Raw genomic sequence first — 22,228 nt, 5'->3', positions numbered from 1 at the left:
CAGTGAGTCTGTAACCCCAGCACCAGGAGACAGAGGGAGAGGAATCCCAGGGACTCACTGTCTAACCCATCTATAGAAACGGCATGCTCCCTGTTCAGTGAGACCCTGCCTCAAAGAGCAAGGTGAACAATTGAAGAAGACACTGACATTGACCTCTGGTCTCCATGTGCACACACAGGAGAGTACATACGTGCGCGTGCGTGCGTGCGTGCGTGCGTGCGTGCGTGCACACACACACACACACACACACACACACACACACACACACACAAACACTGTAAAGAGCTCCGTAGGACCATACATCTCACACTGCTGTATTCCCAAATGCTTCTGTGTGTTTTTATCTCTGTCTCCTAACAGCATGAACAATCACTTAGTACACTGTCAGCACAGTGAGCAAAAACAGGAAGTCCAGCCATGGGCCCCTCTATCTTTATGACAGTGTGTGTGTGTGTGTGTGTGTGTGTGTGTGTGTGTGTGTGTGTGTGTGATGTGGGTTTCACCTGCTGCACCTTCTTGCAGACCTACTTTTTTTTACTTATGTAAAAGGCAGTGTACCCCAGGTCTCCTTTTGCACTTTGGTCTGTTAATGTGCTAGTCAGGAAATCATTGTGTCTCTGCCCAGTGACCTTCATCGTTTTTTGTTTGTTCTGTAGCGATAGTTCTGTACCATGCTTTACTTGGCCTTCTTCTCTGTACGAATATTTAGTCTGTTTTCCTTATTTTTGCAAGTGCAAATGCTGCCCCAGTGAGTGGCCATGTGTTCATGTATTTTCTTTTGGAAGTATGTTTTCATGAGAAATTTCCAGAAAGGAGCTTCTAAGATATGCCATCCTGAATTCCCAGGAGGGTTTGTGAGTCGGCTTGTTTCTGCAGCTCTGACATGTACTGTCACCTGTTCAATCTCTCTCCAGTGTGATGGGTTATAAATTATATCTTGGTGTCGTTTTACTGTGCAATCTTCTTATTATGAGTGAAATTGAATGTGTTTTCATATGCTTAAGGGCCATTTTGTCATTTTGTGATTTGTTTATATCTTGCTCTTAGAGTTTTGGACTACACACACATACATAGACACACACACACACACACACACACACAAACAATTTAAGCATTCTTTTTTTTTTTTTTTTTTTTTGGTTTTTCGAGACAGGGTTTCTCTTGTGTAGCTTTGCGCCTTTCCTGGAACTCATTTGGTAGCCCAGGCTGGCCTCGAACTCACAGAGATCCGCCTGCCTCTGCCTCCCGAGTGCTGGGATTAAAGGCGTGCGCCACCACCGCCCGGCCAATTTAAGCATTCTTTAGCTTTAGGAGTAATTAGTCGGTAAGAGCCAGGTTGTGTGGCTGGCTGATTTGGTTCCCGGTGAGACTGATTTCGTGGCTGGTTACTCCCCAGGTCCCCCTGTGGCCAGGAGAGGATGCTATTGTCTCTTCATCTTCCCAGAAGGGTGCCAGCCCTTAGTTGGGGCCCCACCCCTCTGGCCTCCTTAGCTTTATCTCTTCTGCAGAGGCTCTGTTTTCTTCATGTGAAGGGTCTGGCCCCACTTCTGTCCTGTTTCTGCTTTTTGTTCTGCTAAGACGTGAGGAGGAGGGTGTCTGGCTGCACACTTCTGCCACCACGAAGCTGTCTGCTGCCCTGCCTTCTGCTCCAAGGTAGACTGGATCCCCTTAGACTATGTGGTGGTTTGGCTGCCCCAGGCTCAGGCCATGGGCTCTGTTCTTCCTTATTAGACTTCTGACTTCTAGGTCTGCAAAACTGGGCCCGTGGGTGTAGTCCAGTGGCACAGCGCTACCCTGGCATACAGGAGGCCCTGGCTTTGATTCCCAGCACCACTACATCGATCATGGCACACACATGTAATTCCACCAGTCCACAGTCATCCTTAGTTACCTGATGTTTATTTATTTATCACATCTAAAGATGAAAACTGCCTGTCCTGGAAGCATGGGCTTATAATTCCAGCTACTCTGGAGGCTGAGGCAGGAAGATGTCAAATTCAAGTCCAACCTGGCCTACATAGTGAATTCAAGGCCAGCCTGGGCAACTTAGCGAGACTATATTCCCAGAGGTATGGCACTTGCCTAGCACGCATGAGTGTCTGGGTTCAATACTCAATACTTAAAATAAAAGGTAATTAATTAATTAAGTTAATTTCCTTTTAAAATAATAAATGTATTATTATTCATACTTTTAAATGATTTCTGACTAATACATTTAATTTTTTTGTTGTTTGTTTGTTTTTCAAGACAAGGTTTCTCTGTGTGGCCCTGGCCATCCTGGAACTCTTACTGTAGACCAGGCTGGCCTCGAACTCACAGAGATCCACCTGGCTCTGCCTCCTGAGTGCTGGGGTTAAAGGTGTGCGCCACCGCTGCCCGGCATGTTGTTTGTTTTTTGAGACAGTGTTTCTCTGTGTAATAGCCCTGGCTGTTCTGGAACTTGTTTTGTAGACCTGGCTGGCCTTGAACTCACAGAGATCCACCTGCCTCTGCCTCCTGAGTGCTGGGATTAAAGGTGTGCACCACCATTGTCTGGGTACTTATTTTATTTTTAAAAAAACTAATACATTTGTTTTGAGGGCTAATATTAGAGAAAAACCGAGCCTTCAGTACAGAGTTCTCATGCAGTTCCCCTTCCCTGCCTGTGCATGGGGTTTCCCCTACAGTTGTTATTTTTTATTCTGTTGTGTCTGTTTCATTTTATTTTTGAGGTACTGGAAGTGCAGCCCAGGCCTCTTGCATGTGAGGCAGGTGCTCTGACAGAGCTTCCCTCCAGCTCTGTTAGTATTAGTGCGTTAGAGACACACGTTATAGCTAATGAGCCAGTGTGGTTTACATTATTGGCAGGAGCCTGTAACTTACATTCATGCTCACAGTTCTGTGGGTTTTGTTAGGTGAATAATGCCATGTAGTCAATATTTCAGTGTCATCCAGCATAGGTTCACCTCCCTAAAACCCTCCATGTTCTGCCTACCCTCCTTCCCCATTAATCCATTCCCTCCCAGCTCCCAATCCCCTCTGATCTTCCCACTATCTGAATATTTCTGTCTGTCTCTGTCTTTCCATCTGTCCACGGTGTCACAGAATCACACATGGTAGAGCCTTTTCCTTTATCACATTATTCTCTAACATATTTATTGAGACACAGCATCGTGCATGGCTGTGAGCGTCCAGCACAGCAGATCCACGTGGGTCCGCCACCTGCCATGATCAGCCTGGGAGAATAACGCTTCCATCTGCTCAGATGAGCTGGGGACCTTGATGACTCTGCTCTTTGCTGTTTTTGAGTGGACTAGGGACTGTTGTGAGCAGTAGTTAGTGTGCTATGACTCTGCAGTAAACATTGAAGGCCCTTCATGTATGATTTTATTTTCCCCATGAACTTTTGTGCTAACTCCTGATGAATTCTGGCTGCAGTTTTTACTAGGTTGCCACTGCAAAAAGTAAGCAAAGAGCTACATTTGGGCAGTGCCCAACCCTCCAGCATAAGGGTGGCCTCTGCCCCTGCCCTCAGAATTCATTTCTTTTGATGTGGGATGGCTTCAAGTCTGCTTCATATGGCACTGTACACTTCTTATCTGTTCTTCAGGATCTGTCTCTGTTTCTATTACAAATGGGATTTCCTCCTCCTATTGCATCTTCTGACTGGTCACTGTCTGTGAAGGTTGTGGACTTGAACTTGAGAACTGAGAGGTCCATTGAGAATCCCAAATGAGTCAGTAGGGCGCATCTGGGCTGTTGCCCTGGTGGACTGGAAGTCCAGGGGCCTGGGATAGCAGCCTCTCACCTCTTACTCCAGATTTTTCCTTCCTTCCTTCCTTCCTTCCTTCCTTCCTTCCTTCCTTCCTTCCTTCCTTCCTTCCTTCCTTCCTCCCTCCCTCCCTCCCTCCCTCCCTCCCTCCCTCTCTCCCTCCCTTCCTTCCTCATTCCATCCATGTGTGTGAATGCAGGCATACACATGCCTGTGTATGTGGAGTCCAGAGGATAAATGGAGATCAGGGAACAATTTTTGGTAGTCTTCCACTCTGCTTTGAGGCAGGGTCTCTTGTTTCTGCCACTGTGGTGTGTACTTTAGGCTACCTGGCCAGAGAGCTTCCATGGAATTCCTGTCTCTCCATCTCCATCTCCCAGTAGAAGTGTTGAGACTACAAGTGCATGCCACCACATCCAGCTTTTGACACGGATTCTGGGGCTTGAACTCAGGTTGGCAGGCTTGGGCAGCAGGCACTTTGACCAACTGAGCCACCTCCCTAGTCCTCCAGTTTCCTGTCTTGTAGAATACGGGGATTTATAATGAATTCCATTTCCCAGAGCCCTGTGCCTCCAGCAAAAACAAACTTACAATTTGTCTTTCCCCCTCTTTGCCATCCATGAGTGTGAAAATTCAGCTGCTCTTCCCTGCTTCTCTCTGCGAAGCTGGGCTTCAAGTCCCTGCCTCTCACAAGTCCAGGTCCTGTCAAAACAAACCTAACACTCACACAACAGGGACATGTCCCATGCTTGTCTGCAGGAGCCCAAGGCCAGGGTCTGGCTCTCAGTTCTCTTAACTGCTCATGTGTTCTTCCCAGGGCTCTGTTGAACATTTTCTGGGTGGTACCGTTCCAGAGGGGCAGGACACTGGCTTTGAATCCTACCATCCAGTATGATCAGACAGTGACAGGCACTAGGGGGATGTCGGTGACTCCTGTCTTGGGGACAGTGCTATCTGAGCAGGCGGGCTCCAGGTGAGGAGTAGAGGGAAGAGTGTTGGGGACAGAGGAGCAGCATGTGTGGTCTTGAGGGGTGAAAGTCCTGTGTGTTAACGGCTAGAGAGCTAGCAAGTAGAACACCACTGAAAACACGTGGTAGGGAATTGTGGAATGCAATACCAGCTAAGGTCCCTTTAGAGTCAGGAATGGGTGGCACTTAGAAGCCACTGTGTAGGGCAGGGTTAAGGAGGGAGTGACATGATCAATTTTTGTTTCTTTCTGACACTTAAGAACAGTGTTACAGTTAGGTGAGGTTGGAGCAGGGGGTCTGCTTTGGAGACACTGTGACTGGATCCCAAGTGAAGTTGGTACCATGAGGAGTCAATAGACCCTGATACTGCAGCCAGTGGGTTGGGAGGCCAGGGCTTGGGAGCTGGGGAGCCTAGTAGAAAAGCAGGCTTACAGGAAGACACTGGGGAAGGGCTTGCTTAGAAGAGCTCCGTTTATTAAGGTAGCCATCATAATAGGTGGTCAAAGAAATGGAGATTCTGTGCTGGGGATCTGGCTTTCATTTTACCTAATTTTAATTCATTTAAATGTAAATGAACTAGGAAGAGCAGAGCAGGAGGAAACTATTAAGATTGTAGCGTATGAAAAGAATCTATGTTTAATAAAAAGTGGGAAAAATTAAAAAATGTAAATGCCGCCGTTGCTCTTAGAACATTCCGTTGTGGTGTTCCCTTCCAGGGTGATGAGGTTAGATGCCTCCAAGTCATCTGAGTTGAAAGGTTAAATGCTTGATGTTCCACTGGGCTTGGAACAGGAGGTCATCCTTCCGGGGTTATCCTGCTCTGCCACTGGCATGCTGGGCATCCCTGGGCAAGTGGTCTTCCCTTCCTGATCTTCACTGCTCTCATCTATAAACCAGAAAACCTTATCTAATATTTATCTGCCTTGGGTGGTGGGTTTAAGATCAGAGCTAAGAGGCCGGGCGGTGGTGGCGCACGCCTTTAATCCCAGCACTTGGGAGGCAGAGGCAGGCGGATCTCTGTGAGTTCGAGGCCAGCCTGGGCTACCAAGTGAGTTCCAGGAAAGGCGCAAAGCTACATAGAGAAACCCTGTCTCGAAAAACCAAAAAAAAAAAAAAAAAAAAAAAGATCAGAGCTAAGAAAATAGGGAACTGGCCTAAGCCAGGCACTCAGAGGGTCCGTGTGGGGTATTCTCGCTGCATCTGACGCCTGGTGATTTCCTCTTGGAAAGCACCCAGGAATGACCTCAAGGATCTAGCTCTGACCTTGACCCAATCTGACCTTGGGTGGGTCCATCCCCCCTGTCTGTCCTCAGGCTTCCCGTGGTGACGTGAGGCCTTCGATCAGGCCCTCCACTTGGGAGATTACAGATTTGCCAAGGTTGCAAGAAGGTAGCAGGTGCCACAAGCTGGAATTCAGCCTGAATGGGCTTCCCCACGCCACCCACTGCCTTTTCAATAGGTCCCGCCGGGGCAGGACCCCACTTTGTAGAGGACCAGCGTGTGACCAGACCCTCTCATCTAGTCCTTACTCCCACCCAGCTCCGTACTGACCTCAATCTTTCATCGTTGTTTCTTTAAATACGGGCAAGGTTTGCCGACTTATGAACTGTTGGGAAAAACTAATGTTGTCTCATTAAAACTGCATTGTTCACTTGTAGTGAAAGGGGGCAGGTGGAGTGGGGGCCCATTAAACTTTTATACCTGACATGGAAAACTATTAAAGATTCATAATTGCAATAAAACCCCTTCATAGAACAGGACTGCCAACTGTGGTGACTCTGTAATCGGTGGGGCCTCACTTGGGGTCCCAAAGTCCGCTTCAGTGGGTCCTCCGAGTTTGGTAGAGCCCTAGAGGATTCCTTTCAGTTCTGTGGAGCTCTGGGAAGGGTGAGGGACCACAAGCAGGAAGCCCTTGGGTCCTTTCCCTGCGTGTCCCAAGAGGACGATCCTGTCTCTCTCTGCTGAACACACGGATGGAGTTCTTGGCAAACTTCTTCCCCGACAACCTTTGCTGAGGGATCTCCAAGCCACTGCCACCCACCCCAGCTTCTTCTTGCTTCTCCTTTCTCAAGCCCTATCAGCAGCGTGAATAGAGTCCCTACTGCGCGTATGTCGTGAAGCCCAGGGCAGGCAGGGTACGGGGTGAAGGAAGGGCAGGCTGGCTTGTTTGTTTCCCTGTGACAGTGCCTTGTTGGTAGCCAGCCAGCCCAGCCTGAAACTTGTGATGCTCCTGCCTCAGCTCCCAGGCACAGGTTATATCTGTGCTTCACTGTGTCTACCAGGTCTTTTCTCCTCCTTCCTCTTTTCTGGAATTTCAAGTAAGAAGCTTTATGAGACGATTATCATTTAGAAAGCCCTTGAGAACGTTATTTTACCCTAATGAACATTTTTCGCAGTTTTAAAGAAAGTCAAGTTGCTGTTGATGACCATTCTTCCTACACAGACACACAAGGAAACCCCCATTGTAGCTTCTGCTAGTTAAAAGCTGGCAAATCTATAAAGGAGGCGGTGTGTGTGTGTGTGTGTGTGTGTGTGTGTGTGTGTGTGTGTGTGTAGACAGACAAGAAACATTCTTGTGAGAGGCCCCTCCTAGTGTGTCTTTTCTTAAAAGAGGGGTCAATACTCGATCAAGGGACAGTGCAGGCTGGGGGTAGGAGGCCACATCTCCAGTCTTGTCACATTCACTTCTGGGCAGAGGCCGAGATGGCTGTAAACTGAGATGGCAATGGGAACGTCAGGGTGGTCAGTGCCAGAAGGTGGTCAGCTGATGCTGGAAGCAGAAGAGATGGGTATATATGGTGGGAGGGACTCTGTGGGATAGAATGGCAGGATTTAGTTGGTGAGTGGGTGATGAGGGCGTCCGCATAAACAGGAATCTTCAGAAGTACAGCTAACACAAATTGAGTACTGATCGTATGTAGGGAGTCTCCTGTGCTCTCCGTATGGCTATCTTGTAAGTGTTTGTTGAACACCTTATATGTGCTGTTTGAAGTATGAGAGACACAGTATGGACATGCTTACTGAGGAGTAGCAACTGATATTTTCTGTTTTCCAGGGGCGGTAACTGGGCAATGAGGTAACTTATATGGCATAGCAGGTAAATAGCAGAATCTGGATTTGGGATCAGACTCCGAGGCCCCCTTCAAAAAAAATATTCCCGATGATCGGTGATCTCTTACACAGCAGTTCAGGTGGCCCAGTCACTAGGGTGCTGTTCTCATTTTGAAGGTATAGGCTTAGAACCATGGAAATATCTTTCTCAGGTCTTTTGGAGACTGCATGAGCCACCCTGCTGCCTCTGAGGGCCACCTCCCTGGTGTTCCTGTGTGGGTCCCACATTGTAGGGTGTGAATCCTGCCTCCTGGTGGCCAAGTTCAGAGGGAAGCAATGCCCTGTGTTCCTCACTTTCTCAGAGCGCTAGAGCATGGGCCTGCCACTGGGTGGCCTGGAGGTGATGGAGCAGGTTTCTCTATGCCTCAAAATGAAGGGCATCCCACGGCCCAGCTCTCCTCCATCACTAGTGCCAAAAAGGGTTACCATGGTGACCAATCAAATAAAGCTGCCTTCCCTCATTTATCCTTCCCCACCCCTCTGTCAGTGCCCACAGCAAGCCAACCCACATTAGATGGTCCATCACGTTGCCTATGGACCAGGGTTGAGAGCACCCTGCACTGGTTCTAGGGCTGGACTTTGCCACGTGTCCTTGCCGAGCCTCAGTTTCTCCATGGGTAGGAGGCCCCAGGAAAGGTGCCATGGTCACCTTGTTTATAAACACAACATCTCACTCTGGGCTGGGAAGAAAGACTCACATCTCAGTGGACAGAGCCCATAGCTTTTCTTTGAGAGGGTGAGAATAATCTCCTCCAACTTCATGACACAAGCCAGAGGCAAGAGGAAGCAATGGGAAGATGGAATTCCCCATTTCCCCCACCCCGAGTGACACACCTCCTTCAACAGAGCCACACCTACTCTAACAAGGCCACACCTCCTACTCCTTCCCAAATAGTTCCACTGACTGGAGACCAAGCACTCAAACATGCGCCTATGGGGCCCACTCTTGTTCAAACACCACACCTTCCTACAATGAGAGGGCCCGAGGGAGTAAAGGAACCTAGACAGTGGAGTGACTTGGACCAGGTCAGATGCTGGGGAGGGCATCATGGAGGGCCCAACCCTAACCCTTCAAACATGGTAGTTTCCAGCTTAGCCCTGGAGGAAGAGGCCAAAAAGGGATGAGGGAATTGGGCTCACAGGCCCCCATCTGGGTGACCCGTGTCCTACTCCAGCACCCTGCTATTCTCCAGCGGGATGGCAAGGAAGCCCTATCCCTCTGCCTTCTCCCACAGGGACAGGCTTATTCAGCAGGCCCGAGTGAGCATGCTCGGCCAGTCAATCTGAGATTCCAACACATAGATCCCCAGGGTGTGGTTGAAGCCTGTGCTGTGCTGGACCACTCACAGGCTCAGACTGTAGAAATGGTAGACTCTGATCAGCAGCCTGGTCCCTATAGGTGATTTGCAGCCTCTCTTGGACCTGCCAGGCCTGAGCTGTAAGCATCAGGAGGCCCATGGCCATAGGAGTTTCATGTAATCAAGGAGGGAGTGCCACTGAGAGGACTTGTGTGGTGGCCCTGGATATGGGGGCCATGCATTCATGATTCTAAGTATTTGCCACTTATCTGAAGCTCCCATTTAACAAGGTGACCTCTATTTTATCTGGCTCCCAGTCCAGCCTCATAGGCCTACGAATGGGCTTATTCTTTCCTGGCTATCTCCCGGTGGGATCCAGAGCCAGGCTCTCAGAAGCATGCCTGGACACAGCTGCTCTCCCAGACACAAGTGCCTTTAATTAAACTGCGAGCTGTAATAAAGTGTGCGTGGAAAGGAAGATTAAAAGTTGAAGTTGCAGAGGGACACTTAGAAAAACAAGACTGGGATATAAGAGGTACAGCCTTGGCCGTGGCTCCTCCCGAGGCAGAGACTCCAGAACAGTGCCATGACGTCTGGGGGTGCTGCCTGACAGGCTCCGGGCAAGTGACCATGGAGGGAGGTCACTTTTCCCTCTGCACAGTAAGGCTAGTGCGTGAGCAGCGCTCCCGGGCTTCAGAGTAGGCCGAGAGAGGTGGGCCAAAGTAGAACTGACACAATCCAAGCCATCATGAGAAAGCTACACGTCGGAGCACTTGCTGGCAACGCCCTCAGGCAGTGTGGGGGTCTTGTCCCACATTCTTTATTGAGCAGTCTACATTCTCAGATGCTCAGTCTTCTAACTAGGGAGGCCAGTGGCAAGGGAGAGAGACTTGTTATTGTGGGTGGTACCAGTGTTTGGTGGGGTATAGAGACAGACCCGGATAGCTAGACATTTGGAGGAGGACAATCCTGGACCAAGGCCCCAGCTCACAGCCACCAGAGGAAAGCAGGAGGGAGGCAGGTTGTGGGGCTAGGTCATATGGCATAGATAGAGCAGGGACAGGACTTGAACCCGGGTCTGATGGTCTCTGGAGCCCTTTCCCACATATTTACAGTCTCCTGCATGATGACCGTGGCCATTTGAATATAAACCCACAGAGATGAAATGTTGACTCAGGAGCCACCAGATGAGCATGTGGGGACCCAGGAGAGAGGCCACCATGGGTGGAGGAAGGGGAAGAGTGAGATTTGCTGGAGAGCTAGCCAGAGAAATACGGGCAGAGTTGGAGGTTGGGTCAGAGTCAGGGTCCGGCTGTTGTAGGCAGAGCTAAGGAAGGCGGCTTTGGGATGGGCTGGGTTGGAAGCTAAGCCATGTGGTCCCCTGGCAGCAACTGGCTGCAGGAATTGAAAGTAAATGGGCCTTGGACCAGATTGACCCAGGTTTGCCCCACGTAGCTCCCCTCACTAGTGCTGTGACCACAAACAGAAAGTGAACATCCTGTTGTTTAACTTTGCCTGCAGAGAAATAAACAAATATCCCTTCTCCTTAGATACGGCATCAACGGCAAACCAGAGAAGCAGTTCCTCCTCCAAGGTCTAGTCTAGTGAACCACTGAGCTCACTGACGTTACTCACAGTAGCATAAATGACTCCGGGGCAGCCACATCCCTGAAAAGCGCACCCCCACAAGCAGCTCAGGCTATGGATGAGTCTGACTCCCCCACTGTTGATAATGCAGGCTCAGACAGAGGGAAAGAAATCCAGCTGGGACTAGCCAGCAGGTGGGCTGGCCACCCTTCAGGTTACAGCAAGCCTGATGTCGTATCCATGGGCTTGAGAATGTCCTGAGAGAGAAGGAGGTCCATTGGGTCCCCACCCTTCAAAGTGGTCCAGTGCTCCCCATTGCACACTGCAGCATCTTCCTCCTGCCTCTTCTGGCTTTGTTTCGGACTTGCTTTGATTGGGGAGCTAGTGGTTTTGTCTCTTTCTTTTTTTTTTAGATTTATTTATTTATTATGTATGCAATATTCTGTCTGCATGTATTCCTACACCCCAAAAGAGGGAACCAGATCTCATTGATGGCTGTCAGCCAATGTGTGGTTGCTGGGAATTGAACTCAGGTCCTCTGGAAGAGCTGCCGGTGCTCTTAACCTCTGAGCCATCTCTCCAGCCCTGTCTCTGTCTTTTTAATCTTTTCATTTTAAACATGCTTGCTTGTCTGTTGTTTTATATTACAAAATAAAACTGCCTGCTTGTCATAAGATTCTGAGCAGTGTGTACTCCTTCAGTGAGCGGCTGGGTATCTTGGTTATTGTGGTTTTTGGTTTTGGTGGGATTTTTTTCACTAATAAATTAAAGTGTTGCTGACATTCTAAAGTGACAAAAGAATGTGAGCTAGGGTTACTGTGATATTTTGTTGTACTCTAATAAAACTTGCCTGAAGATCAGAGAACAGAGCCAGGCACAGAATTAAACATAGAGGTCAGGCAGTGGTGACATACACCTTTAATCCCAGCACTTGGGAGGCAGAGATCCATTTGGATCTCTGTGAGTTCAAAGCCATCCTGGGTTACATGAAATTGATTCAGTCTAGGAGAGAAACAGAGCCAGGCAGTGGTGGCACACACCTTTAATCCCAGCACTTGAGATCTCATGCCTCTGCTACCAGTATTTGGAAAGCACACACGCCTTAATCCCAGCACTAGGAAGGAAGTGAATAGCTGGGTGGAGACAGGCATATAAGGCATGAGGAGACAGGAACTAGTGCCTTTCGGCTGAGGACTCAGAGGCTTTCAGTCACAGGATTCGTGGAGATAGAATCTTGCCTTCCATTCGGCCTGAGGATTCAGTAGTGGTGAGAAGTTTCTCTAGTGGCTTCTTCCTTTGTCTCTCTGATCTTTCAGCATTTACCCCACTATCTGGCTCTGGGTTTTTATTATAAGACCCTTTAGGATTTGTGCTACAAGGGGTAGAGAGATGGCTTAGTGGTTAAGAGGACTTGCTGCTCTTGTAGAGGACCCAGGTTCAGTTCCCAGCTCTCATGTGTTGGCTCACAACCACCTGCAACTCCAGTTCTTGGGGATCCAACCCCCCTCTTCTGGCCTCTGTGGGCACCAGGCACGCATGCATGCAGTACACACACACACACACACACACACACACACACACACACACACACACGTTTACATAAAATAAGTAAATCTTTAAAAATTGTGCTAGATAAGAAATCTCAGGCCTGGCGGTGGTGGCGCACGCCTTTAATCCCAGCACTCGGGAGGCAGAGCCAGGCCGATCTCTGTGAGTTCCAGGCCAGCCTGGGCTACCAAGTAAGTTCCAGGAGAGGCGCAAAGCTACACAGAGAAACCCTGTCTCGAAAAACAAAAAACAAAAAACAAAAACAAAAAAATCTCAACATAGACTCAGATATGCAAATAACAGGTGTCTACCTTCACTCCCCTCACCACATCCTGCAGTGCGTTCATCTGACCCAGGTCTCTGAGCTGGCTTGCTTCTGATGGGGGGACTTTGGGAAGGTCATAGTTGACGTACTTTCAGAGCTGTCACTAGATAGGAAGTGTCCTTTCTAGTAACAGGAGCAGGGCTCAGGGCTGGCATTGGAAGCAAGTTGTCATTTCCTTCTTATGTGACCCCCCAGGCATCCACATAGCCTCTCTGAACCTCAATGACCTCCTCTCAGTCTGGCGAGAGGAGAGCTGGGACGAGGGCAGCCCATGTGATGGTGTTGGGTCTTGGCAGGTTGGGGACCAGATTCTGGAGGTGAATGGGCGGAGCTTTCTCAGCATCTTGCATGACGAGGCGGTGAAGCTGCTCAAGTCATCCCGGCACCTCATCCTGACGGTGAAGGACGTTGGAAGGCTGCCCCACGCACGGACCACCGTGGACCAGACCAAGTGGATTGCCAGTTCCCGGATTGGGGAAAGCGCCACCAATTCAGCAGGGTCTGGCCTCAGGCACAGGGTTCAGGGACCCTTGGGTGACTTTTGAGAATCAATGCTCCTCTCATCTTCTGCCACATGACTCTCAGCCTGGTGTCCCCTCCCTCAGATCCATTCCACTCATGGGCATGAGCATGAGCTCTTCAAGTTTCTCTCCTAGCCTCCATGTCCCCAGGGAAAGTTGAAATGCAGGACTTAGGGCCCCCAGGTTCTGCCATCAAGCAAATCACCTAACTGTCTCCAGGTGCCTAGTGTCGCATCTGAATGTAGGCTCTGCCCCCATCGCACACTGCCAGAGAGGACCCCAGGAGGTATTTGGGATGAATGAGTCTCAGAAGCCAAGCAGAGAGGCTGGGTGGGTATGTGCCCGCTAGCAACGTAACCCGTGTCACGGACGGTCCCCACCAGACGTCTCCACCTGCTGGCTGGTGACTCTAGTCAGACACCCCCAACCACTTCTTATTTCTCCCCCTCATTCCCTTCCTTTCTCCAGTATAGTGTTATTTTTTTTTTAAATTTCCAACATATTTTTAAAATCAGATTTCCTGTTTAAAAACTGGATTTCTGGTTATTTCTTAAAATTCTAGACTCGTACAGCATAAGCCTTCTTTTTCTCATGAAAATATGAGCTAGAGCCAAGGAAGGGGTCCCTGCAACTTGCTTCCGGTCCTGTTTCCCCGCCCTCCCAGGGGATGAGATGGTTGACCTGGGTCACCTGCCAGAGGTCTTTCATTCCGCCACACCCATGCTTCCTGACTCTCCATTGCTCCCATGCCAACCAGAGAACTCTGGGTCCCATCAGGACAGAAAGCACTCAGGAGACTACCTTGCATGGTGTGGCCATGCTAAACATGTTACTAATTGGGAAGGCTAAAAACCACCTCTAGGTCTCGGGGGTCACCTGCCCTTCAGCAGCTCCTAAGTGACCATGATGCATGGGTACGTGGTTTCTCACATTATTGCTCTATTTGGGGATGGGAAGAAATTTTTTGAGACAGGGTCATATAGCCTAGGCTGGCTGCGAACTTGTTCTGTAGCTCAGGCTAGTCTTGATCCTCAGATCTTCCCATGTGCTGAGGTCATAGGCATGTGCCACCATGCCAGATACAAAGCCTGGCTTTCCTGCTCCAGCTCAGCCTCTCCCTTGTGTGCCCCCCATTCCATGTGTTCACATGTGCTGAAGGGGCTTGTTTCTCTCCATAGGTTTCCAGGGGACCTCCCAGAAGAAGGGACAAGCAAGGTAGGTGTCCTCATCTGTGGAACATCGTCAGCATCTTCCTCCTCTCCCCTCAGTTCCTGGCAGAGTCTGCACAGAGACTTGCATACTGTAGGGAACTTCAGCCAGGCTGGTCAACTGTCCCCATGCTCACTGCCTTCCAGCCGCTGGGCTTGTTCCTGGGATAAGGGCAGTGAACAGGAGTCACCAGGTCCCTGCCCTCCCGGAGCGGTGGCGAGGATGTGTGTGTGTGTGTGTGTGTGTGTGTGTGTGTGTGTGTGTGTCATACCCAGTGGAAGACTCACAAATAAAGACAGTGCAAGCATTCAAACAAGTATCCAAGTAGAAGACAGACTGAGAGCCATCGAGGCAAGGTGGGCATTAGGAAAGAGTGAGAGATTAGTCAGTAAACCTGGATGGGACACCGAGCAGAGGGAGAGGGGTGAGCCGTGCCAAGGCAAGAGCACGTGCCAGGGCCCTGGGACAGAGTAGGGTTTGGGTTAGTGGAAGAATAGGAGAGAATGAGTGGGGTCTGGGGGCAGAGTGACAGGGAGGCTGACCTGTGCTCACAGGGTTTGGGGCCGTGGAAAGAGGTGGGGGCAGTGAGCACGGTGTAGGCAGAGTCCACCACACAAAGTTTGTGTTCCCAAGATCATTTTAGATGCGCTTGGCAGGGTGGCAGGGTGGGTCAAAGAACCTGAGGAGAGACTGGATGGTATCAACTGGCCAGTGGTGAGGACTTCTGATGTAATTTGGAATGGGTTAGGGGTATAGATCGGAATTATAGTTCAGAAATGCGGGGACTCTTATCACCACAGCTAACTAAGAGAGATCGTAAAGCCCAGAGGATCATGTAGTGTGTGAACAGATAGGCACAGGATACACACGAGCCAAATATGAAAGTGTCCCGTGAATGCTTTGTGACCAGAGATGACCATACAGTGCTGTCACCCCAGGGTTGGGTGGAGAGGTTCCCATGTACATGGAGATGGATCATCAAAGGACCTCTAGAAACTGCAGCATCCCTCCCCAGTATTGCTATTGGCTCTACCAGGTCCTCTGGATCCCGCTCAGCCTAGAGTCAGTCCCCTGTGTCCTTCTGTCTTTCAGCCAGGATTTTACAAGGGCCCCGCTGGCTCCCAGGTGACCCTGAGCAGCCTGGGCAATCAGACACGCGCACTTCTGGATGACCAAGCCCGGCACCTGCTGACAGAGCAGGAGCGTGCCACCATGATGTACTACCTGGACCAGTACCGCGGTGGTGCCATCTCTGTGGAGGCCCTGGTCATGGCACTGTTTGAATTGCTCAACACACATGCCAAGGTGACTTTGTGCCTTCTGCCCCGACCCTATCACCAAGGACCTCAGCTCAACTGAACCCTGGGTAGATCCAGGGGGCCGTGGCGGGATAGGATCGAGAGGGTACTCTGGATGGAAAGGCTGGCCAAAGGCTTTGTGGCGTGAATGTGGTAGTGCCTTCTGGGACTTTGTCACCTGTGTGTGCTGCAGTCTCACCTGCTGATGGCGTTCTCTCCTGAGCGTCTGAGCATCCCCTTTGTCCCCCCCCCCTCCCCTGCAGTTCTCTCTCCTGTCTGAGGTGAGGAGCACCATCTCACCCCAAGACCTGGACCGCTTTGACCACCTGGTGCTGAGGCGGGAGATAGAGTCCATGAAGGCGCGGCAGCCCCCAGGCCCCGGCGCCGGAGACACCTACTCCATGGTGTCCTACAGCGACACGGGATCATCCACAGGCAGCCACGGCACCTCCACGACTGTCAGCTCAGCCAGGGTGAGCTGCCCCTGCCCTACCCCTGGTGAGAAGGTCGGGGTGCCGTTAGGATGTTAGCTTTCCCTCACCGAGCCTCGCCTCATCTGTCAGAGCCCGGCTATGGTGGAGTACCTGCTGTGTGCCGGACACGGGGACCGTGGACACATAAGAACGACATGCCTTCTGTGGCTCTCAGTCTGGGGATCCTAAGGAAAAGTTTTGTTTTGTTTTGTTTTTAAGTGACAGAGGCCAACAAAATGCCTCAGAGGGTAAAGGTGCTTGCCACCAAACCAATCCAGGCCCTGGGGCTCATATGGTGGAGAGAGAGAACTGCCCCCTGCAAGTTGTCCTCTGACTTCCATTCCACGTGTGCACTCCCTGCAGCTCTACATCCAGAGGATCTGACGCCCTCTTTTGGCCTCTGGAGGCACCTGCACACATGTTTGCAGACACACACATGCATGTTCACATGCACGCGCACACGCACACACACACACACAGGGAAAATGTACCAGATTGTAAAGGATAATTAGACAAAACAAAAACTATATAATTGTGGTTCACAGGAAGATCAAATGGGGAAGGCATGGTGTTCAGCTTAGGGTCAGCGCTTAACACAGTAGCGGTCAGGGTGGTTTGGACTGTGGTTCTGGGTTTCATAAGAGGCCACCTGCTGTCTGTGGAGCCCCAAGCCTGGCTTGGCTTTTCCTGCCAACTCAGCAGCTCCCAGTACAGCATCTAATCCATCCTAGAATGTGGTTCTGCTCCCAAGATTCTCAAGGGCAAATGCCTTGGGTTTTGTTTGTAGTTTTGTTTTTTGTTTTGAGACATATGTAGCCCTGTCTGGCCTGGAGCTTGCTATGTAGCCCAGGCTGGCCTCATACTCACAGAGATCTACCTGCCTCTGCCTCCCGAGTGCTGAGAGTAAAGACGTGTGCTACCATACCCAACAACAAATGCCATGTTTCTTATCTTAGGGGACAGCCATGTAGCCTAGAGGAGGGAGTCAGGTGGGTGGGCTGGAGGTCCAGAGCTGGTATTGTCATCCTCGGAATGGGAGTGAAGTAATGGTGGCTCTGAAGCCCAAACTCAGTAAGTTCAATGGCAGGCTGGCCCGCAGGAGGGATGAGCTACCTTGTGGCTGTCTGGTGAGCCCACAGGGCAGCCTTCACTCCTACGGATCCTGGCTCCTCACATGGCTTTTCTTTAGTACTCGAGCTCTGGGGTCTGGAGGACCTTTAACCCCATCCCTGTCATCTCCAAGGGCCCTGTCCTTTCCTGCGATGACTCCAGAGATTGCCATGCCTCCCTCCGGGGCTCCGGATGGGCCAGCGACTGTTTTTCAAGTCCCTGGAAGGGCAGGTCACTTCCAGAGCTAGACAGAGGCCCTGCCCCCGGACTGCCAGGTTTCCTGTAACCACAGGCCACGAAGCACCCCATGATGAGGTGATTTCAGGCTATGGGCCCTGGTCTGCATTCTACTTTTCTCTGAGTCTGACTCTTATGACCTTGGCCTTAAAATGTCCGTGTTGAGCGCCAAGAGCCACTAAGCACAGCTCTGAACGCAGGGAGTTACTTACCGGCTGCAGCCCTTGGGTAGGCAGGACCAGAGTGCCACAGCGAGAGTGTCTTCTGGTCTAGGAGGCAGCAAATCTGGGCTTAAGTCCTAGTCTCCTTGTGCCTCAGTCTCTCCATGTATAAACTGCATAAGGTCCTGCCAGCTCTGGCTGCAGGAGCCCGAGGTGCCGAGAACACAGCAGGCTGTAGGACAAGAGGAGCCAAGAGGCCCCCTGTGCCAGGATGGAGCTCTGCAGAGAGTAGCAATGGCCTTCCCATCACTGAGAAGCCTTTCGTCAGGTTAGAACAGCACCAGCAAGGACCCAGGGCACAGGGCACACCCTAGGCACAGCAGATCGCACGTCAAGAGTGGTTCTGCACAAGAGGCTTTGGGGCAGGCAGATGGGAGAGTACCCCGAAGTCCCTTCGCACAGTTCCTAAAATGGGAACCACTCGGAATCCGCGACCAATCAGGGCGCCCAGGACACACACACTCCCCCAGGCAGAGAGGAGCTCCTGGGGTGGAGCCTAAGAGAGCCTTGCAAGTAGGGAAGTCCCCTTTACCTCTCTGTGCCTCAGTCTCCTCCCTTGTAGGGGAATTGTTACGCCAAATCCCCAACTTGTAGGGAGAACAGAAAAAGAAAGCAGTCTTAGGCCCAGGATGAGTACTGGAGTCCGTGGAATGTAGCCACAGCCCTCGGGGCAGATGAAGCCTCGCCGCTCCCTGCTGCCCTTCCTGCCTGGCAACAACCCCCTTAGAGATGTGCTCACTGGGCCTGTACGTACTCAAAGGCTCTGGAAGGCACTGGGCTGAGGACTGCTGCCCCTCTCTCTTGCCTGTTCCCAGGGACTCCCCCCGGGCAATATTTGAGGCGCAGTTCTAAGTCTGCAGCAGGTCCCTGGGGACCCAGGCTGCAGGATCAAAGTCTCCAAGCAGATTCCTCCTGAATCACTGCCTGTCCTCAGCAGGTGTGACCTGGGACAGACTGCTCCCGTCCAGCCTGCTTTTCCATCTGTGACTGGAAATGCTGGCACCAAGCCCGCCCCAAGTTGCTGACCTCTGGAGACCCCTGAGGAGGATAGGGTTGGCTCCCCAGAGCGGCAGGGCCTTTCAGCTTCCTCTGAGGACCCTGCTGTTCCCCTCAGTAGGTGTGTGTGGGTGGGGGGGAGGTGGCGGCTATGTGGAAGCCCCTTGATCCCCTGACATTCATTTCATGTATTTTTCTTTTTGCCTTTTGCCCATCCACCCTCCCTAGGAGCGGCTGCTGTGGCTTATAGACCTGATGGAGGTACCGTCCTTCTGCGGGCGGGGGTGGGGGGCTGGCAGTCCCATAGGCAGGGCAGAGGTGGGGGCCGAGCCCTTCCTGCCGCCCCAAACTCTGCACTTGTCCCTTCTGGGGACCCAGTGTTCTTGCTGCTCAGCCTGTCTCCTGGTCACCACCTCATAAGTGGCCTCAGGCTCTGGAGAATGACTTCTATTCAAATCCTGGCTTAGCCCTGTGACTTGCTGTGTGACCCCAAGAAGTAGTTCTGCCTCTCTGAGTTTTAGGATCCTTAAAAGGAGGGTGATCACTCTGTGCTATGCAGTGGAGAGCATGACCAGCCTTTGTATGTCATGGCCTCTGCCTGTCTGCAATGTTCTCCTTCCCATTCCTCGTGGCCTGTCCCCATAGCTTGGGTGGCAGATCTTACGGGAAGCCTTCCCTGACCCCTTTGACAGGGGTTACTTCCAGATCTTGCCTCTCTGTACTTTCGTGAACAGGAGAGATGTGGTCAGTTATCCCTACATGGTCACCAGTAGTTGAGGGAGGTGACCATATCTGGGGTCACTGCGGGGTCCCTGGAGTTTAGCACACGACTCAGCCCATGTGAATACTGGAGCCTTTCCTGTTAATAACAGCTGGGACTTATGGGGTGCTCTCTAAGGCCTGGTCCCAGCATTTCTCAAACATATCTCCTGTGGCCTTCCTAGTAGCCATGAGCACTAAGATCCTCCTGTTACAGAGAAGCTCAGAGAGGGGGAGCAGCTTACCCCAGGTCACACAGCTTGCTGGACCGAGTCCCTGGCCTGCTTGCCTCTGTGTGGAGTTGTGAACCCTGTCCTCTGACCCTGGTTCTTCCGGAAGTTGTTTGCTGGGCATCCCCTAGCAGTCAGCCTGTCTGTTGGTCTGTACGCCACCTGTCTTCTCCCTCCCTCCTCTTCCTTCCTTTCTGTTAATCTTTATGGGGTGCATGCCATGTGCTGTGTGCAGCCCAGGGGCTGCAGTGAAACAGAGAATACTAGAGATGCTTTCTTCAGCTGGAACTCAGAGGCCGGCGGGAATGATGGAGGACAAGATGAGTGGCACATGAAGTGATAAGAGCTAAAGAAAATAGTAAAAGAGGTCAGGGCACCTGGGGCTGGGGAGAATTGGTAAAGGCATGCTTGAGGAAGACCGGAAGCAGGTGAGAGAGAGCCACACCCATATCTGGGGGTGTGGGAGGAGTTCAGACAGCAGGAACGGCATATGCAAAGGCCCTGAGGTTGGAGCATGCCTCCTGCGTCCACAAACTGTCTAGGAGGCAAGCGGAGCCAGAGCCGGGCGAGCACAGCAAAGGGCAGGCCATGTGCTGAAGACTGACTGTGAACAAGATGACGCCCCCCATCTGGGAGGATGTAGTCTGGCTTAATTTTAACAGGATCTCTGATTATTGAGAATCAACGAGGGATGCACAGACACATTCCCAGGAAATAGCAAGGGCTCCGTGGAGGTGGTGCAGTCAGTTGCTAAGAGACGCAGTGGTGGGCTGAGCAGGTGCCAGCTCTTTGTGTACCTGAACAGCCCTGGCCTGGTATCTCTTGCCATACCCCTGATGCGTAGCAGCCTCAGACCCTGCACACGCAGGCCACCTGGGGTGAGGGGCAAGGGGCACCACCTCCCCACCTGGAAGCCTCTCTTTTAGGGTATTCTAACACCATTTTGTCCCTCCAGTGCCGTATGCCTTTGGGGAAGCCTCCTGCCCACACTTGCTTTAGTCTCCCCATTTGTAAGACGAAGGCAGACCTCCATGGCTCCTCAGATTCTAAGCATCTTTCTGTTGAGAGGTGATGTCTTAGTTAGGGTTTTATTATTGTGATGAGACACCATGACCACAGCAACTCTTATAAAGTAAAACATCTAATTGGGGATGGCTTAGGAGAGTTCAGAGGTCTAGTCCATCATGGCGGGAAGCATGGCAGCATGCAGGCAGACATGGTGCTGGAGAGGTAGTTGAGAGTTATACGTCCGGATCAGCAGGCAGAAAGAAGAGAAAGTGACATTGGGCCTGGCTTGAGCATCTGAAACCTCAAAGCCCTCCCACCCACCTCCAGTGACACACTTCTTCCAACAAGGCCGCACCTACTCCAACAAGGCCACGCCTCCTAATAGTGCCGCTCCCCATGAGCCCATGGGGCCATTTTCCTTCAAACCACCACAGATGCTAAGAAGTATCTAGGAGGGCATGTCAGGGGATGGTGAGAGTGTCTCCCCAACTCTGCATCTGAGCAAGGGCTATAGCAGAGGGAGAAAGACGTGGAAGAGAAGATTACCCCCAACCAGGCACTAGGGACTGGACCACAGCTTCCACGCAGCAATGCAACAAACAGCCTGATGTATCCGTAGAAGACAGCTAAACCCACAGAACTCGAACACACCTATGTCCTCACAGACACCGGTCTTGTTCTGAGCCCTGAGTGAGCTTACTTCCCCAGTAGCAGGGAGAGTGGATGGGGACAAGCAGGGACTGCATCCTACCAAGAGAAGCCCAGGAGATGGCGCCTTCAGCCACCCACAGGATTATCTTCCAACATTTGCCTCTGTATCCCAGGGAAATGCACCTTGTCCTGGCGCCTGGCTGCCGGTGACCCAGAGACCCAGGCATCCCAGATGGGGCCAGTTTCCACTGAACCCAGGTTCCCTGGGTCACATGGTAGAGTGATCCATCCCAGGCTACACATGGTCCACTGTGCGGCCATATCTGCTCAGAACAGAAGCCCTCAGTCAAGGAAGTCCCCCAGCCCACCCCGACCCATAGACACATGACACCCCCTTTCAGTTTGTCTATCACTCAACCTGGAGCCTTTTTCCAGCCTCTGAACAGCATCATGTTCCCCGGAGAAATCGCTGGCCTGCAGAGTGGGCGAGAAAACAAACGCCTGCCAGCATTTGTTCATCTTTAGTGTGAGCAGGGCCGATGTGCCATTTCCCAGGCTGTGAATCCTACCAACTGGGCTTGTCTCCCCAGACTCACAGTGGGTTGTCTTGAGCTGGTAGCGTAAGCTTTCCGATCCCGTCTCCACATCTGTGTGTTGGATTGGAAATAGCTGGTACCTTTGGGTTGCCCAGGGAAACTGGATGGACATGAGTGGGGAGCATGTACGCTGAGCATGTTACTGCTCTGGGGGTTGGACAGAAAAAGATTAGAGGTCAAGTCCGCTGTTGTTCACTCATAACAACTGGACAAAATCTGATTATCACCCCAGATTTTTCTGCCTGGATTGAAACACCTCTCCTATGTCTAGAGTGGGGCCCTGTGGCTTCCGAGGATGTTGAGATGGTACCCCACCCTTGAGGCCACACTG

General features: G+C 51.4%; 1 protein-coding gene across 5 annotated transcripts in view; it reads left to right on the top strand.

Annotated features, from left to right (window-relative positions):
- The window catches only part of Whrn (whirlin), an 88,083-nt gene that overhangs the window by 52,132 nt on the left and 13,723 nt on the right, over positions 1-22,228 (top strand). For 2 of the 5 annotated variants that reach the window (XM_006979557.4, XM_015998220.3), the window contains exons 4-8: positions 12,885-13,087; positions 14,288-14,324; positions 15,411-15,623; positions 15,880-16,089; positions 18,882-18,914. In XM_006979557.4, coding sequence (XP_006979619.1) covers positions 12,885-13,087; positions 14,288-14,324; positions 15,411-15,623; positions 15,880-16,089; positions 18,882-18,914 — 696 coding nt within the window. Of the gene's footprint in view, positions 1-12,884; positions 13,088-14,287; positions 14,325-15,410; positions 15,624-15,879; positions 16,090-18,881; positions 18,915-22,228 lie in introns of those variants that run through there. The other 3 variants (XM_006979559.4, XM_006979560.4, XR_013049154.1) reach the window with 2 other exon arrangements.

This window comes from Peromyscus maniculatus, chromosome 2 (genome assembly GCF_049852395.1).
Source record: "Peromyscus maniculatus bairdii isolate BWxNUB_F1_BW_parent chromosome 2, HU_Pman_BW_mat_3.1, whole genome shotgun sequence".
Lineage (NCBI taxonomy): Eukaryota > Metazoa > Chordata > Mammalia > Rodentia > Cricetidae > Peromyscus > Peromyscus maniculatus.
The sequence above is the reverse complement of the archived record's forward strand: the minus strand, read 5'-3'. Positions and strand labels throughout refer to the sequence as shown.